Genomic DNA, 19824 nt, shown 5'->3' on the forward strand with positions numbered 1-19824 from the left:
CAATTATATCTCATAGTCACTTTCATTCTTTTCACGTGCCAATATATTATTGCAGACAACGCCACAGGTAGGTGGGCAAATATTCACCGATGCTATACTAGCATCTCACATATAAAATAATGGAGTGTATATACATTTCTCCAAGATATTGCATCAATATATTATAACGTATTATATCATGTCATGTCACAATGCTTCCACGTATCGCATACATTATTTATTATAACGTATTAGGAATATAATGTCTCCTAACATCTCAATATCGTCACGTGTCAAAAATACACAACATCATCATCATCAAATCTTTCTTAGGCGGTGACTAACCAATTATGCGGTTTCGCATACCATTTTATTTTATGGCTTGTCCATACAATATACAACATAAAACGAAGACAATTTAGGCGGTCAAAAAAGTCTACAATCAAAGCCCAATATTTATATACTTTTACACACTACTCACGTCAAATCTTAATTAGATAATGACCAACCAAGTTATACAATATCAACAATATTTTCTTACTATATATATCCATATGATCAAATATGTGAAAACTGGAAAAGTCAATCGGTCAAAGTCAACCGTCAATGGTCAACGGTCAACACGTCATGGTCAAGGTCAAAGTCCACATGTCCTGGTCAAAAGTCAAAGTCCACATGTCCTGGTCGAAGTCAAACTGTCCTGGTCAAAGTCAACATCCACAACCGGCGGTCAACAAAACGGTCGGCCGGTCAAAGGTCAACACCTCATGGTCAAGGTCAAACTCAACATGCCATGGTCAAAGTCAAACTGTCATCGCCAAAGTCAAAGGTGAAAGTCAACCGTCCATGGTCAAAGGTCAAAGTCAACAGGTCCTGGTCAAAGTCAACAGGTCCTGGTCAAAGTCAAACTGTCGTTTTCGTGTTCGACATGTTCAGGGTCATAGCCATGGTTCATGGCTAAGGTCAAAGGTACATGGCTCATGGGCTCATGCCCAAGGTCATGGTTCGGACCCAACTGGCCAAGCCAAAACCTTAGAACCCGAAAGTCTAAACAGTGAAAGACCCATGTAGATCTATTTTAAGTCCAATGGACTGGTCCATGCAATATCGTAAGCGGCCCAAAACGGTTAAAGTGGTTCGGTCCAAAAATACAAATGAAACGGGCCATAGACTAATATTAGAACTGGTCCCAAAACTTAAGTTAAACTGGTCCAAAAATACAAAACAAATAGAAAAGGGCCCAACCACTTAAATTAGATTTCAGCCCACATCAAACTAAAACTGAAATTTCGGCCAACCACCATCGAAATTTCGGCCAAGCCACTAATAGAATTTGGGCCCAAACCAAACAATCTAAACCGGCCCAAACAAAAACAAAAGAACTGGCCCAAGCAAACAAAACAAGGTCGACCCATATAGCAAGTGGATTCGGCCCAAGGCCCAACCACAGCTCATGCTACAGTGCATCTTCTTCCCCAAATTTTCCTCCACCACCACCAAAAATCCGGCCACCACTAATCCTAATCACCTACCCATTCCAACCTATCGGTTTTACTCATAAATAAAAACCCTCTAACATTAATTAACGCCAAAGCCTCAATTCCTTAGATCTAACCTTCCCCAAAACTAGATCTAGAAACTGTCGACCTCCATTAAAGCTTTGTTCAAACGGCTCCCCACTTCACAACACTCAGTCCCATCACTACAAACCATTCAATCCATTCAAATACCCAAACAAAATCCAAACAACAAAGTTTAATAAAAAAAACGATTTACTGTCGGCCGCCATTGCCGCTGTTCAAAGCTTTAACAGCCCTCATTCCATCGTCAAAACCGAAACCCCTCACTTCCCAATCACCAAACAACCCACAACAAAAAAAACACAGTTCAAACACCGGCGCCATTAGCGCCTCCAAGCTCCACTGCCCCCACTCGACCCTCATCAGTCCACCACCAAACTCCAACAACAAATATAGAAAGTTCAACCCGTCAAAAACACGATTTCGATACTGTTTTGGGCGACGCTTTATTGATCTTTCGTCGAAGCCGACGGTTTACCCAATTTTAACACGTTTAAACGGTTTAATATAAACCGAATTTAATAAAATTTAATAACACAAATAGCACTTAATTCCAATACAATGACGGGATAATGAGCGATTAAAAACCAAAACAATATACGATGTGTGTAAACTACAAATCCGGTGAAATAGCAAAATAGCTACTCACCAGTATGAGCAATTTCGCCGAATCCTCCTAGCCCGATTCGTGGCTCCAACGCTCCAACAAAACCAAACTTCTCTCGCATTCCATTTTTTTAATATATTATTATTTTTATGAACCCTATTTTCTAGAAAAAGTGTTTATATACTTGGGTCCGAAACCCAAGCCCAACACCGACTCGGGCCCAAAACCAGGCCCACGTATCCCGAGTCCAATCCGACGAATTTTGAAAATAAATAATTTAATTAATTACTAAATAGGAAAAATACGTATTTAAAAATACGGGCGTTACACTCATGATTTGGCTTAATGCCACATTGTCAGAAGACTTACTTCCATATGTTGTTGGTTTATCCACCTCAAGGTCTTTGTGGTTAACTTTAGAGAAGAGATTGTCTACTATATCAAGGGCTCATGTTAGTCAACTGAAAACAAAGTTGCAAAACATAAAGAAAGGATCAACACCAATGAGTGAGTATCTTCAACAGATCAAAATACTCACTGATAGTCTTGCTGCTGCTGGGATTCACTTAGTTGATGATGATGTTATCTTTCATGTCTTAAGTGGATTAACTGACGAGTATAAACCCTTTGCCACATCTATCAGAACAAGGTCTCAGAATGATCCAGTTCAGTTAGATGAGTTACATGGTTTGCTTTTAAGTGAAGAATTAACTCTCGAAACAAGTAACAGGGGTTCTGGTATGAATACTGAACAAATTCATCAAGCTTTTGCTGCTATGAATCAGTATCAAAGAGGTAGAGGAAATGGTCAAGGTAACAACAGAGGTAGAAGTTACAACAGAGGAAATTATAATGGACACAACTCAGGAAATGGTAGAGGCTATAACAATGGTGGAAGAAATTTTACTGGAGAATATAATGGATCTAATGGAAGAGGTTCTGGAGGAAATTCAAATCACTACAATAACAATCCTTCAACTTCCAGTAACAATACAAGTAACAATACAAGGCTGCAGTGTCAAATTTGCAATAAATTTGGACACATGGCTCTTGATTGTCACAACAGAATGAATCATAGCTATGTGGGGAGAATTCCACCAGCTAAATTAGCCATGCTTGCCAGCTTTAATGAGACTTCTAACTCTGATAATGGAGGTGCTTCTTCAAGCAATGCAACTCACTCTATGCGAAGCACAGTCATGACTCTTATTGGTATGTCGACTTTGGAGCATCGACACATCTTACACTGATCTTTCCAACCTTAATCTCTCCATCGATTATAAAGGTTCAGATAAAGTCATGGTCGGCAATGGACAAGGTTTGCCTATTCTTAATACTGGTTCTTCATTCTTTCAAACTTCAAATTCTAATCATTCATTTCATCTGAAAAATATCTTACATGTTCCTAAAATCACTCATAATCTACTGAGTGTTCATAAGTTTGTTAGTGATAATAATTGTGTTTTAATCTTCTCTCCTAATGCTTTCTATGTCAAGGACATTGCATCGGGGAAGATTCTTTTCCAAGGGCCAACTGAAAATGGTCTTTATCCTCTTCGTTTTACTTCTCAGAACAGTCAGTTTCCTTTTGCTTTTCATTCCAATAAAGTCACTGCTTCAACTTGGCATATGCGGCTTGGACATCCAGCTCCTGCCATTCTCAGCAAACTCATTCATGGAAAGAGTATTCCAGTTCAAAGTTTAAGCAAAATATCTTTTTGTAATGCTTGTGCTTTAGGCAAAAGCACCAAGTTACCTTTCTCTCTTTCTACTTGTAAAAGTGTAAATCCGTTGCAACTTTTACATGTTGATCTTTGGGGGCCATCTCCTATTTCTTCTTGTAAAGGTTATAGATTTTTTGCTACAATTGTTGATGACTTTACAAGATATACATGGTTCTATCCTATGAAATTCAAGTCTGAGTTTTTTGTCACATTTCAATCTTTCAAGTCTATCATTGAAAATTTTCTTTCATTCAAAATAAAATGTGTGAGATCTGACAATGGAGGTGAATTCACAAGTAATGATTTTGAAGACTTTCTTTCTTCTTGTGGTATTATGCATCAATTCACATGTCCACACACACCCGAACAAAATGGTGTTGTGGAACGAAAACACAGACACATTCTTGATATGTCTCGAACTCTCATTGCTCAATCTTACATACCTTCAAAATATTGGGTAGAAATTTTCTCCACTTCCATTTATTTGCTGAACAAACTTCCTTCAGTCTCCTTGCATCATATATCTCCTTGGGAAAAACTGTTTTAAACAAACTCAGATTATTCTCTACTCAAAGTTTATGGTTGTAGATGTTTTCCTTGGCTCAGCCTTATACACACATACATAAGTTGGAACTTAGATCTAAGTCATGTGTTTTCATTGGATATTCTCTTAATCACAAAGGCTATAGATGTCTTGATCTATCAAACTGGAAGGGTATATATTTCAAGACATGTGATTTTTAATGAGGCAGAATTTCCTTTCCAAACTCATACTAACTCCAATTTTTCTACTTCCTCTAATGATTTGCTTAACTCTTTTCACAAATTTCCTTCTGATAATATTGAGTCATCTTCAACTTTCATTTCTCCTTCTCAAAATTCAGACAACATTGTTACTACTTCACCTGAAGTTACATCATCTTCTAAACTATCATCTCCAGAAGTTACACCACCTTCTGAAATTTCATCTTTACCTTCAGTTCCTTTAAATGTTCACTCTATGAAAACCAGAGCTAAAGATGGAATTTTCAAGCCCAAAGTTTTTAATACAAGCAAACATCCATTACCTCATGCTCTACATGCAACCTTATCTCAGTTACCATCTACTCCTACTTGTCATACTCAAGCAATGAAAGATTCTAAATGGAGAGATGCTATGGTTTCAGAATACAATGCTCTTCTGAAGACAGGTACTTGGATATTAGTTCCACCATCTCCATTTTATAATCTAGTGGATAACAAGTGGGTCTTTAGATTAAAACAAAAGGCTGATGGTTCTATTGATAAGCATAAAGCAAGGCTTGTTGCAAGAGGGTTTCATCAGAAGAGTGGAGTTGATTACAATGAAACCTTTAGCCCAGTAGCTAAGCCTACCACAATAAGACTTGTCTCTCTCCGGGTCATTGCTCAAGATAATTGGGACATAAAGCAGTTAGATGTCTCTAATGCTTTTTTGCATGGTCATTTGAAGGAGGAAGTATATATGACACAGCCTAAAGGTTTTATAGATCCAGAGAAGCCTACCTATGTATGCAAGTTGTTAAAGTCTTTATATGGGCTCAAACAAGCTCCTCGAGCTTGGTATGAGGAGTTGTTTCAAGCACTTCTTAGCATTGATTTCATACTTCACAAGCTGATCATTCACTGTTTATTAAGAAGGAGTCTACATCAATCACTTATCTTCTAGTATACGTGGATGATATACTTATTACAGGAAATTCCAATTCTGATCTTAATCAAGTCATAACTCAGCTCAGCAGAATATTTTCTATGAAAGACTTGGGGTCTGTTCATTATTTCTTAGGCTTGGAAATTCACAGAAATCAGGATGGGCTTTTCTTATCTCAAACCAAGTATGTGTATGACTTGCTTCAGAGAGCTAATATGGTAAATTCTAAGCCAGTATCAACACCTATTTCTACTACATGCCGATTGGACAACACTGCAGGAGAATTACTAGCAGATCCTACTACTTATAGGTCCATTGTTGGAGGTTTACAATATCTCACCTGGACAAGACCTGACATCTCTTTTGCTGTCAATTTAGTGTGTCAATTTATGCACAATCCACGAACTTATCATTTGGAAGCAGCTAAGAGGATCTTAAGGTATTTAAAGGGCAGTATAACTCATGGTGTCTGGTTTAGGAAAGGATCACTGAATATTCAAGCCTATACTGATGCAGATTGGGGAGGATGTCCTATGGACAGAAGGTCTATAACAGGTTTTTGTATTTTCTTAGGTTCCAATTTAATATCTTGGTCTGCTAAGAAACAACACACAAGAGCTCGCTTCTCCCTCAAGCCGAAAGTACGATCATTGGCACAATACAACCGCTGAAATTTATTGGTTGTGCATTACGTTTAGAGATATGCATATTCCAATATCTCAATCTCCAATCATTCATCAGGACAACATCGAAGCAATATATCTTTAGCCAAGAATCCAGTCTTTCATGCTCGTATCGAAGCATGTCGAAATTGATTATCACTACATAAAGGGAGCTTGTTCTCGCCAGTTGTTCTTGAAATTCGATATCTATGCACTAAAGATCAAATAGTCGATCTCTTTACCAAAGGTCTATCCGTACAAAGATTTGGTTTCTTACTTAGCAAGCTTTCAGTTATTTCAAATCCCTTCAGCTTGAAGGGGGGAATTGAGACAACAGATTTTAATCAAGTCAACAGTCAAGATTTAGACAATGATTAGTTATAATTAGTTTACAATTCTGTTTTACTTTAGTTAATCGCCATGTTGATGGCGTGTATTGTAACCGCCACATTATAAATACTCTAGCAATGTAACAGTTCATTCAATCAATCAATAACAGATTCAGTTTTTCATTCTGTAAAATTATCTAAGTACACCTCTTACTGGCTAAAAAGGTTACATTGGACTTTGCATAACATTCCACAAATTCACAAGTTAAATATTGTATCATGACTGCATGAAATGGTGAAGGATGGCCTGTTGATAGGAACATAACAACAACTATTCACAACTTGTCCAGGTAAACTAGAGAACACATGAGCAACTTTCAAAAGGTTGTACAATAAATAACCATTTCAAACACAAGATTCTGATTAGATGTATCACAAACCGGAGGGTTGTTTCATAACTGAAGTAAGAGCTTTGTGCATTGTAATGACCTTTGCAACATAGATAAAACCAAAGGGGATGAAACATGAGTAACGAATGGATTTGGCTGCATATTACTATATTAGCAACATATAACCAATTTAAGTTCAAGAAAGAAACGATGGAATATTATTTGAAGTAAGCAAAAAAAAAACTCTATAGATAAAGGATTTATTCATAACAGCAAAAGGATAGAGTCTGACACAATCTGACTACAAAAGAACGATACGTAAATAACATACTTGACTCCATCATCTAAAATAATAAACGCTCACTTGAAAACCTAGAAATCTAGAACTTCCCTCTGGCCATGAAGACCCCATCAGAAAAGAGCTTAAATAAAACACAAGAAAACCATTTAATAGACAATGATTCAGAAGAAGTACTCCATTTATGCTAAGATGGAATATAAAGGCTTTAGGTTCATATTAGGTACATAAGCCCCAAATAGTAGAAGCATAACTGCCTTGTCTCACTCTCTCTCAATGATTTAAACCAAAGACATCAAACATAAAGACGTCAATCACAAACCTAGTCCGATAAGATAAAAGAATCCCATTTTAGATTCTCTGTAAAATTTCATTAGCAAATTCACACCACCAACCAAAAAAGATAATATAGGTTTCTTTTGGGGTTCTCGATTCATTTGTCATTTACATTTCTTTTTTGTGGTTGGGGTGGGCGGCCCTGAGATGGTTTATGCACTTACGGCTACTGTAAAGGTGTGTTTTGGGTTTCTTGTTGGGACCGGGTTCGCTTATGAGCGAACTGCCTACGTATCCTCTTGTTGGTTTTCTCTTTTCCTTTCTTTCTTTTCTTTCTTTCTTTCTTCCTTGCTGGGGAGAGAGGAATCAGGCCCCGACGTAGTTCAATCAGGTGGTATTTATAGGCTTAGGGAAATGTCCATCTAGTAGACACGTGTGTCTATGGTACACGTGTAAGGTGGAGATCGTGAATGAGTGTTGAGTTGGTTATATTATAAGTCCTGTGCTGATTGGGTGTTGGCGAGGTTACCCCTATTTCCCGGGGATGGGTAATGATTACCCCTGATGGTGATCATTACACGGGGCGTTCTGCCATGTGCTCGTACCGAAATATCTTTGTCCTCCTTTCTCGTAGGTCGTTCTTGGAGGTCGCGGCATTGAGTTCGGCTGTCGGGGGTATTCTCGGGGAGCTGCTCACAGTTCGGGTCTTGGGGTCGATGTCCCGAAGTTCGTTTTACGTTGCACGTGCATGATAAGATATCGCTCCCCTACACAGCCCCCTCTCAGTAGAGTATTTATGCCACAAGAAACGTTATGCTGAGAGAAAGAATGTGGAACGAGGAGCGAAGCTGTGGTGGACGACTTCGACCAGACGACATGACTTTCGAATTCACGATGCCGATGCTTTGGGGGAAAGGGAAGTTATGTCGTGAACATGCACGCGATGTAATCGTAGTAGTTGAGAGAGAAACGTGTCGCCGCATTATTCGGAACTGTTGAAAAGACAGTACCTTGGAACACGTGTGCGGGCTATAGCCTAGGCTGTAATCATACCTTCTTGGTAACTGAACAGGCGGTTTATACAAAATCAAATTTGGGACATCGAAAAGGCATTGCGTGTTTTCTTCTTCCACAAAAACGCAAGCTAGGGTTCCTCAGGTGATTGCTTCTGCTGTTGTTATCTTTCCATTTTCAATTTGCTTTCCTCTCTGTCAGTGCGTTTTGCTAAATAGGTAGGTCATCATAAGGGTATAGGGTTTCAGCTTGAGTAATTGATAGGAAAAAAAACTTGCCATAATGTCTGATTCTGATGACACTCGATCGGAGGAGGTCCGAGAGATATCCTTGAGTTGTGGAGAGTACGAGGATGAAGAAGCGTTGAGTGTTGGTTGGTGGAGGTTGATTTGGAAGAAGAGGATAGGATAGGTGAAGGTAATGCCCGATCTAGGTCGAGGAGGACGAGCCCGACGCCGTCAGTCGAGGGATATGTCGTCATCAAGCGATGTGCCCCTTAGAAGTGTAAACCGTCGTGCTGCTAACTCGTTCCCCGAACTGAGGGCAGCATATGGGATTAATGTCCCTGACCTGGAAATATACGAACCACGATTGAGTGAAAATGTTCGTAGTGAGGAGTACAACCCGCCGAATGGTGGAATAATAATCTGTGAGGTTACCGAGAGAGCGATATGCACATACCGTTCGGAACCGGTATGCGACTTCTTGGCGCTTTGTTGGAAGTCTCCCTGTCAGTTCGTGGGTAACACCTGGCGATTATTTAAGGTGTTCGACCTGCTGAATGCGAGTGGGGAATATGACATAAGGGTATCTGACATAGTGGAACACTATGTGGTACGGCGATCGGGAACATGAACTTTAGCTTGCAAACCATGACGACGCGTGCTCGGCCGCGGATCGATGGAGTAAGCAATGAGGCTGGACTAAAAAGGCCGTTGTTGCTAGTTGGCAACCTTGCGGTGAACGGGTGTATACTGCAAACTAGGATTTGTAACATATCCGGTGGGTAGGACATTTTTCTGTTGTTCCTTGTCAGAACGTTTGATAGTTATTCTAACAGGTCCTTGTTTTACTTTGACTGCAGAGTTTTCCGTGAAGAAGTTTAACCGATCGTGGGGAAATAGAGAGGTTCGCGCGGTTGACTCGTGAAGAGAAGCAAGCGAAGCTGCCTGAAGTTGCACACTTTTTTGTGGAAAAGGGTGGGCCTGCGATCCGGGAAAAAAGGAAGGCGCAAAAAGACCGAGCTCGAGGTCAAATAAGGGAAGAGCTGATGGAGACGCGAACGAGTGACTTAGTAACGCGAGAAGAGAGGCAACGGGCGATGGGCGGTCGCGAGGCGACCGCTAGAGGTGGTACCTCGGGAGCGGGAGGATCGAAGCCGCCGGAAGGAGGTTCGATCGATGCACCCGTGGAGTTGGAAACGGTGGTTTTCAATCCTCGGCGAAGCAGGTCGGGGAAGAGGCCGCCACGACTTACCGGAGCAAACGACGCCCGAACCACGAAAAGTAGCGCAAAGACTCTTGGAGAGAGCTCTAGCGCCGGGGGCGATTCCGATGGTGGCCCAACTGGGGCTATGGTTTCTCGCCGGAGTGGAGCACGACCTGAGCAGGTCATGGACTTGGCCACTTTCGGGGCCGGGTCTAGTGCGCCCCGACGGAGGCGTGAATCCAGTCCACTAGCGAAAGCGAAAGCTCCACGTAAGGCAAGTGGAAAAGCTGTTATGGTGACTGACGACTTAGAGGGGTAGTTCGTGTTCCTGGATGAGAATGGGGCGAACGAACCGCGGAAGCGGCGGATCAGAGCTTCAGATCGAAGTAAGATATCGGGTTGCCTTCTAGAACGATAGCTCGGATGGCAATCGCAGGAGCCGGATGATAAAGGGTCTGGCCGATAATCGAGGCAAATGGAAATTGCCCAATGTTTGGTATGCGCGATCTATCTTTGTTTGATGTAACCGCCTCTCGATGATAGACGCTTATTGTGTTGTGGCTATTAACCATGTGTATTCAAATTTGGTAAGTGGGTTTCAAAAATTGAAGGAGATTGCCCAGTTCGTGGAGGCAGATAGAGAGACGGTGGTGAAGCTGTCTGATGAGCTGAAGAACGTCCAAGAGGCCTCGAAGATGGAACACGAGGAACTGGAAGGTCTGAAGAAAGCTCATCAAGAGCTGAGTCTGGCCAAGATGTTGAAAGACACGGAAGCGGAAGAGCTGAGGCAAAAACTACAGGGAGCTGAAGAGAACGTCCTGGCAGCGACTGTGGAGATTGGTAGGTTGAACGATTATGCCTTACACTGCAAGAAGGTTGCTCAGGACGCTACCAAAGCTTATGATGTTCTGGATGCAGATTTCGTTGAACTGGAGGCAGATTACAACGCTTTGAAGACAGATCATGCACGCTGCACGTCTTACCTCGGGGTAGAACGGGTGCCAGGAGGAATTAGTAGTGCTCCTGTTGCTTCAGAGGTTTTGCCCGCGACTGCGATACCGCGAACTGATGTTACCGCGGTCCGATGCAATCATGAGTTTAGAATTTGGATGGAGTATCTGTGATAGTGACTGGTACGGATGCTGAGATTGATGAATCGCTTCAGCCAGGAGAACTAATTATGGAGCCCGGAGGTGGCGATTTGTAATTTTGTTATTTAGTACTGTCAGCTTATAAGCTGTGATACAATAGAGCTGGTCTCCTGGGGTAACCTGGGCAGTTCGTCTTGTTACCTGTATGCTTAAGTACGAAGAACGACCTGGTGCTCCGTTCTGTGCTGGGGTACTCAGGTGATAACGAAGGTTATTTAGCCGGGTTGGATTTCCTGAGTAATCTCAGCAACCCGGTTAACGTATTATTTTGCTATCTTGCTAATATAGATCGGTGCTTGTGCGTATGCCATGATTGTTGCTTATTTCTTTATTACTGCTTGCTCAACTATAATTGTGTGTGGTGACGGTGCATGTGGCGAAGAATGGTAGGTATGTTGTAATGACAACTTCTCGGCGTCTGGCGGAGATGTTTGCATGAGCGTGTTGTTGTGAAATTATCTGCAGCTCTGAGGTGGTGCTCGTAACGAGGCGACCGGATCTGGCTGCGCTGCGCGGAGGCAAGTCAAAACGTTTTCGCGGTTCGCCGCTTAATGCGGTAGTGTTTCCACGCGTGCGTCCCGACACGTGGAGGGATAATGGCGGTTCAAGGAACGTAATGATGGCAGGCAAATGGCGTTTAAGCGCCTCAAGGTAATTAAGAGGCTTTAGGAAAAGATGTTTCCTTTTGAATAAAAACGGCTTATCATATACCAAGACAAGTATTTGCTTGCCTTCTTCCTAAAGCTTCACCGCCTACTTGCTCTCTACGCGATTTGTCGTGGCCTCTCCGCCATTGCTTTGCTTATCCGGTATGTTTATTCTTTTTTGGGAGACTTCTTTTCGTTGATAAAAGGTTAGTGTAAAAACTATAGCTCGTGGTGACAAGACGTTTGTGGTCTAGGTTTTATCATGGCGAGATGTCATCCGTGATGCAAGGGGAAGGAACAAAGACGAGGGAAACTTCTCCTCACCGATAATGGAAAATATGGAGTTTGAGCCTCACGTGCATGACGATCGTGGGAAGAGGAAAGTCGAGGGCGCAGGTTTAAGAGTCACAAGCGTCCTAGGAGGGCTGGACGTCCGTCTGGCGGCATTGTCTTTAGGTCGCCACGCGGTGGTAGGTTATTAATCGATCGATCGCCATGTCTGCAGAGAGTGTAGCGACCTGAGGCGAGGTCGCGCAGTCGCTGGTGAGAGGTCGTCCCCGCGCTGTGGTGATGTGGGGAGTGAATTCTACTACATGGGGAGGACTGGGAAGAAGCGTATGGTGAAACGCTCAGACTGTAGCTTCCACTCGGCGCCCATAGCGACCAGTGTCCTGAAGGGGATCGTACTGGATGGTGACAAGGCAGAGGTGAAGGATGAGGACATGGACACGCTACTGGGGACGATGGATATGGCCGCTTGTTTGGTAAACTCCAGACACACTAAGTTGTTATGTCAGTTACTAAGGCAAACTGATTCTTTAACTTGCTTCATGCAGTTTTTTGCAGGATATGACAAGCTGAAAGATGTTGTACAAAACGCGGAGATGGATGGCAACCCTCACGTCGAGCTAGGATGTATGCGAGCTGCGTGGGGGGCAGACAAGAGAAAACTGGAAGTGATGACTACCAAGTACCAGAACGCTACGGCTGAGAATGCTGCGTTAGTGACGGACGTGACGGAGTTAGAAAGGGAACTAGCGTGGCGGGATCGCTATGCTAAGAAGTGCGGAAGGTGGCGCGCGTAAAGTTTAAGAGGGCGATATCGAAGCCCAGACGCTTCACGCCTGGATGATGAAGAATATGATCTTGAAGAAAGCGAAAAGTCGCGGCGATGAACGAGGGCATATCATGAGATGCGAAAGTGATGCCGAGGTCGGCTCGGCATACCGCCTAACTACTAAGAAGACACGTAAGATAACCATGTCATCAGTGAGAGTTGAGAAGGTGATCTTGATTTGGCTCTGTCAGCCATGATTTGTAAGTTCTGTTTACATTTCCCTCTCTTATACGGGAGTTAACAATAGAGCTGTGTTTTCAGGCTTGCCTAAGCAGTTCGCCTTTTTCTTGCAGAGAACTGGTTTCCACGAAAGTGGCAGTTCGATACTTGGTTATTATTATTATTATTTTTTTTTTATTTTTTTATTTTTTTTGTAATGAGCACCGATCTGGATTTTCTGGGCAATCCCAGCAGATCGGTGGAAGTAGTTGTTGTGGCGAATGATCATATAATGTTATTGGTGATGTTCCGTATGCATGTTTCCGTGTACTTGTGTGTAGCTAGCATTCTGCGTAGGATTCTAGAAACATGCGTTCGGCCGTGTAGTCCAGCCTAGAAATATAGGTCGTCGACGGGACAGGCATTGGAGAGGCAAAATAGCCGGTGTGCTCCAGAGAGCTGTTTGCTCGCGGAGAGCGTTCTCGTTTAGTCGATCCTAGAAATATAGGTCCTCGACGTTACAAGAGTTGGAGAGGCGATGTAGCCTGTAAGCTCCAGAGAGCTGTATGCTCGCGGAGAGCGTTCTCGTGTGGTCGATCCTAGAAATATAGGTCCTCGACGTTACAAGAGTTGGAGAGGCGATGTAGCCTGTAAGCTCCAGAGTTGTATATTCATGAGAGAGCGTTTCTCGTGGTGGTCGATCCTAGAAATATAGGTCCTCGACGTTACAAGAGTTGGAGAGGCGATGTAGCCTGTAAGCTCCGCAGAGTCATGATTTCGCGGAGCGTTCTCGTGTGGTCGATCCTAGAAATATAGGTCCTCGACGTTACAAGAGTTGGAGAGGCGATGTAGCCTGTAAGCTCCAGAGAGCTGTATGCTCGCGGAGAGCGTTCTCGTGTGGTCGATCCTAGAAATATAGGTCCTCGACGTTACAAGAGTTGGAGAGGCGATGTAGCCTGTAAGCTCCAGAGAGCTGTATGCTCGCGGAGAGCGTTCTCGTTTGCGACAGCGTGTTGTTGGTTGAGGATGGCGGACTAAGTAAACGTGTTGATCATCAATGCTGTGTAAACTGTTTAACTTGCCAATACGATTAAGTAGATTAGATTGTATTAGTCAACACAAGGAACGTATTTTTCATAAATGTAAATAAAAAGGATATACAACATGAATGTCGCTACTGGTAAAAAAAATTTAGTAGATAGGTATTCCAAGGTCGAGGCAACATCTTCCCCTCTTGGGTTCTTATCCAGTATGCTCCATTCCCGACGACGCGTTCCACGATGTAGGGGCCTTCCCATGTGGGACCTAACTTGGAGTCGTCTTGCGTCTTCTTTAGCACTAGGTCGCCAGGTTGAAAAGACCGAGGATGAACTCGCTTGTTGTAGGAGTTCTTCAGAGTTTGCTGATAAGATGCGATTCTGATGGCAGCTAAGTCCCGCTTTTCTTCCAACAGGTCGACTTCTCGTGCTAACACAGAGTCGTTTGCGGTCCCGACTTCGACAAGTTCGATCGATCAAGTCAGAGTGGATCCGTTAGCTCGGTGGGAATTACGGCTTCTGTGCCATAACATAAGGAGAATGGTGATTCGCCGGTACTGGATCGAGCTGTGGTGCGGTGAGCCCAGAGAATATTCTCCAATTGATTTGGCCATTGGCTCTTATTCTTTTCAATCTTTTTCTTCAAGTTTTCCAAGATTGCTTTGTTACTGGCTTCTGCCTGACCATTACTCTGAGCGTACTGTGGAGTAGAAAATGCGTGAATGATCTTCCACTTGGCTAGAAACTCTTTGACCGTTCTGCCTTTGAACTGGGGCCCATTATCCATTACTAATGTATGTGGCAACCCAAACCTGGTGATGATGTGGGTCCAGATGAAATTTCTGACATGTGACTCTTTAACGTGTGCTAAAGGAATAGCCTCGACCCACTTGGTGAAGTAGTCGGTTGCGGCTAAGACAAAGCGGAAACCCGTACTTTTCTGTGAGATAAATGGTCCCATGATGTCCATGCCCCACATGTGGAATGGCCATGGGCTGGCTATACTGATCAGTTCGCGAGCAGGTTGGATGATATTGTGGCCAAATGTTTGACACTTGACACATTTGAAGACGTATGCTTTAGCATCGATCTGCATACGGGGCCAAAAATATCCTTGTGAAATGGCCTTATGGGCTAAAGAGCGACCGCCGGCGTGATTTCCACATTCTCCTTCGTGGATCTCTGCGAAAACTAACTGACCCTGCTCTGGAGTGAGGCATCGCAAGTGTGGGCCACCAGCGGATTTCCTGAACAATTTGTTATGGAGTAAACAATAACGTCGTGCTTGATAGGGGATCTGCTTAGCCTTGGTGCGCTCCTCGGGGGAGTACCGCGAGATATAATCGATGATAGGCTGCATCCAAGTTTGACTCAGCTGACTGGCGGAGAGGGGGAATAGGTCGCTTATTGTCAAGGTGTGCTCGACTTGGTACGCAGGTCGATCGACTACTTCTATGAGTAGTTGTCTTGGGGTGCAGCTTGGGGTCTGGGTTGCTAGGTAAGCTAAACTGTCCGCATGACGGTTCTCGTCACGCAAGAAATGATGTATGTGTACCTGCTTAAAAGAAGGCAATAATTGATGAACGACCTGAAGATATTTTGAAAAATTACCTTAATGGGTAGTGTACTCTTTTGCAACCTGGCGAACAACCAGCTGCGAGTCGCTAAATACTTGGAGCTCTGTGACACCGAGCTGCAGCGCCATACGAAGTCCCCTGATCAGCGCCTCGTACTCCGCCTCATTGTTGGAAGTGGCAAAGTCGATGCGAACGGACTTTTCCATCACCGTTCCATCGGGTGAAACTAAGACAACCCCGATGCCGCTGCCGCCGGGATTGCTAGAACCATCTACAAAGAGAGACCAGGTGGATTTGATGTGCTCCTTCGAATCTGGGAGGTCGGTCTCTTGTTCCCAATTGGGGTCATCAACAGGGAAATCCGCTAGAAAATCGGCAGAACAATGTCCCCTTTCGGGAAATTCGTGGTGCAATTCAATGGTGGTGTTCGCCGAGTTCTTCGGCCCAAACTGCCATTCGAGTAGTTTTGTTTTCTTTGTGGAGAATTTTCTTCAATGGGAGGTCGGTAAGAACTTTGATTTGATGCGCCTGAAAGTAAGGCCTAAACTTCCGTGTCGAATATAACAAAGCAAGTACTGCTCTTTCCAGGAAGGAGTAATTCTTTTCCGCTGTCGTGAGCGTCTTGCTTGTGAAGTAGATCGGTTTTTCTGAATTGTTTTCCTCTTTGAAGAGAACTGAGCTGATTGCAAAATCGGATACTGCCAGATAGAGCCCCAGAGTCTCTCCATCTACAGGTTTAGCTAAGACGGGGGGCGTGGTGAGGTACTCTTTGAGAGTGGCGAATGCTTGATGGCACTGATCGCTCCATGAGAACTGCTCGCCTTTTTTAAGGAGTTGCAAGAACGGTCTACACTTATCGGATGCCCTTGATATAAATCGGTTGAATGCAGCGACCATGCCTGACAATTTCTGTATTTGTTTCTTCGTGCGCGGATCGGGCATGTCTAAGAACGCTCGGATCTGGTCTGGATTCGCTTCAATCCCTCCGAGACACTTGATACCCTAAAACTTGGGAGGGCGCTCCAAAAAGGCATTTCTCTGGATTGAGTTTCATGCCCGACGGGCGTAATCGAGAACGCTTGCTTTCAAGGTGGGCGAGGTGATCACCGGCTTTTTGCTTTTTTGACGACCATATCATCGATGTAGACCTCCATGGTGTCGCCTAACATGTCTTAGAACATGTCGGTGACCGGCGTTGATACGTTGTTCGGCATTTTCAAGCCGAATGGGAGAACGCGTTGTAGCAATAGATCCCTTTGCTCGTTATGAAAGAGGTCTTCTCTTGATCCTCCTCCGCGAGTGGGATTTGGTTGTACCCAATCGTGACGCGTCCATGAAGGAGAAGCTCATGACCACAGTCCGGTCGACAAGTCGGTCGATCGCGAGGGAGGGAAAACTATCTTTTGAGTGCCCGATTTACATTAAGTAAAATCGACGATAGGAGAAGCGTTCGTTTTTTTGGGTACGGCCACGATGTTAGCGATCCACTCCGGATAGTCTACTTTTCGGATAAAACCGACTTGCTTGAGTTTGTCGACCTCGTCGTTGATGGCTTTTTGAAAACGCAGGGATAGTCGGCGGGTCGTTATTCGGACCGGGGTCTAGCATTGGGATTAACATTTAATTTATGGCATGCGACTGCGGGATCTATTCCAGGCACATCGATATACGACCAAGCAAAAACATCTTTATTCATAGATAAGAAATTTACAAGGTGGGTTCTGATGGTGGGGTCGAGGTTAGCCCCTACATATACAAACTTGGGGTCGTCTTCGGTGCCAAGATTCACTTTTTCTTTCTCTGCCGCTGGAGGTTTTGCAACTGATGGCGAAGCACTGCTTGGTGACTCGCTATCGGGGGAGGTCTGAACACTTGGTGGGACGACATGACCGGTCATTTGAGGGTAAAAGCGATTGTTTTAATAACGCCGGAGGTATCCGCGACCTGGGGAGTGGGACCTGGCTGCAAGCACATTGAGGGTGTGGCTGCGGCTGTCAACTGTGGCTGCCTAACATGAGCTGAGACGATCTCTGATACTTTGACTGATGAAGTTACTGTAGTTGGATCAATGCTGGAGGTCTTCGCTGGCGAATGAAGGACTTGGGGAGCAAGTGCGGGCATCTGCATTGGAGAGAAAATCTGCTTGCAAGAGCCCCCAGCGTTCTGCGTGGCAGTTCGTGGCTGGATTTCGGCAACTAAGTCATGTGCCATTGTGTAGCTGGTGGGTTCAGGTGCGGCGGGAGGCAATTCACGAGCGGTCTCATTTGTTGACTTGACCTGGTTACAATGGTACGCTTCAAGTTGATTGCTTCTAAGTTCCATCATTCCTCGAGGTCCTGGGAAACGGAGAACTTGATGCAAAGTTGATGGTACCGCCTGCATCTGATGGATCCAACGTCGTCCGAGTATGGCATTGTATGGCGACCTGCTGTCTAGAACGCAGAACCGTGTATTGCAGGTGATCTTGTCCTCTCTAGAGCCCACCGATTAATTGGAAGTATAATATCACCAATGGGATCGATACGGAACCATTGAACCCATAAAGGGGGGCGATCGGGTCTACGAGGACAGACTTGGGAAGATTCATCTCTTGCATGGTGTGATAAAACAAGATGTCACAGGAACTGCCGGGATCGATCAGGACGCGCTTGACTGTCCAGTCGCTAATTTTGACATGGACGACCAATGCATCATTATGAGGAAGGCAGACTTTGCTTAAATCGGCCTCCGTAAAAGTGATATCGCCTGCGCTGCGACCTGAACCACGCGGGGCGTGAGCTGCCTGTGAAGTGAAATGATAGACTTCTTGGAGAGCGCCGACACGACGTCTTTTCTCTCTGGATGAGGTTACGGAATCGTCCGGGAAAGTAATCACGTGAATAGTCCGATCATTGTCCCGATCAGATGAGTGCTGCCGTCGCTCGTGGCGCGAACGATCTCGTGGACGTCCTCTGCTGCGAGGACGACCTTGAAACTCTTGGGAGTGACGGCGAGGTGGAGATCGACTACGGACTCGGCGAGCCATCAGTTTGTGTCTCAAGTCGCCGTCAGGAATGCTAGTGTACTGTTTGATATGGCCGGCTTCCACTAGATCCTGGAGATAGTGTTTAAGCCCCCAGCAAGCATCAGTTTCATGGCATTTTGCGTTGTGAAATGCACAAAATGGCTTGTCAAGCCGATCTACCTGGTTGCCTCACTTCGGGCCGGAAGAATGGGGCTCGCTTAATCTTACCGAATGTAACTGGGGGGCGCGTCGGGATAGCAGAACTCTCTGCTGTTGTCTGATCGAAGTAATGGCTTTTTGGTGCAAGCGACCTAGCGCGCTTCTTTGCCCGTGGAGTACGATCTGAAACTGCTGCCACCTCCTGGTTCTCGTCTAAGCCGTGGAGTTTCAAAGTTTCCTGCAACTTGATATACTTATCCACGTGAGCGTAGAGCTCGGACAGTGTCTCCGGGCGTTCCTTCATCAACGACCTGGAGAGGTCGGTGTTCCGCACTCGGCAAGCATTGGAAAAGGCCAATGTGGCGAAAGATTCTTTCAAACCGCTTTCCATGCACAACAGCTCGGCCTTGAACCGTCCTAGGAATTCACGAATAGTTTCGTCTTCCTTGAATGATAATTGAAACAAAGAATCCAGATCTGCCTTCTTCCGCCTGTTGTGGACGTACTGGCTGGCGAACAAATCAGTAAGCTGTTCGAACGTTTTAATAGAATCAGATTCCAGTGGAAAGAACCAATCAAGAGCGCCATCCTTAAGGCTGGCTGGAAATAATCTGCAGTGGAGATGATCAAACTCGGGTGAGCTGTAAAGTGCAAAACTCTGAATATAGCGAGCCACATCTTGACGTGGCACGCGTCTTTGCCGTCGTACATGGGAAAGCGTATGGATAAAGTCTTGTGGAGAGGGTTTATTGAGGACCCTCTGGCGAAGCGGAGATGATCTTGTGATCGTCTTAAGCATCTTGTGCACATAACGTGTCGAATCCTTCTTGCGGCGTTGCTCAATCCTTTGGGATAACTTCGTTAATCTGTTGATTAACGTCGTTGATCTTGTTCTACGCTCCGTTGCCGAATCGGTTGTTGTTGGTAACTATCCACTGGCGTAAAGTAGCATTTTTTCTTCCCGAGCAAGGAAATGCTCTCATTCCTATTTCAACCGGTGGGCAAGGTCTTTGGACTT

At 44.4% G+C, this 19824-nt stretch overlaps 1 protein-coding gene across 1 annotated transcript; it reads right to left on the bottom strand.

Moving 5' to 3' along the window:
* Window positions 1-18813: 18813 nt before the first annotated feature.
* LOC147518556 (uncharacterized) lies at window positions 18814-19605 on the bottom strand. Its single transcript, XM_086593955.1, has one exon. The coding sequence runs from the start codon at window positions 19603-19605 to the stop codon at window positions 18814-18816; it is 792 nt and encodes a 263-aa protein (XP_086450081.1).
* Window positions 19606-19824: the final 219 nt, after the last annotated feature.

The sequence above is a fragment of the Coptis chinensis genome, chromosome 2, assembly GCF_015680905.1.
Source record: "Coptis chinensis isolate HL-2020 chromosome 2, ASM1568090v1, whole genome shotgun sequence".
NCBI classification, from domain to species: Eukaryota; Viridiplantae; Streptophyta; class Magnoliopsida; order Ranunculales; family Ranunculaceae; genus Coptis; species Coptis chinensis.

Bases quoted from the DNA above. Each gene is read 5' to 3' on its own strand.
- LOC147518556 (XM_086593955.1), bottom strand. From the start codon at position 19,605: ATGCTTAAGACGATCACAAGATCATCTCCGCTTCGCCAGAGGGTCCTC.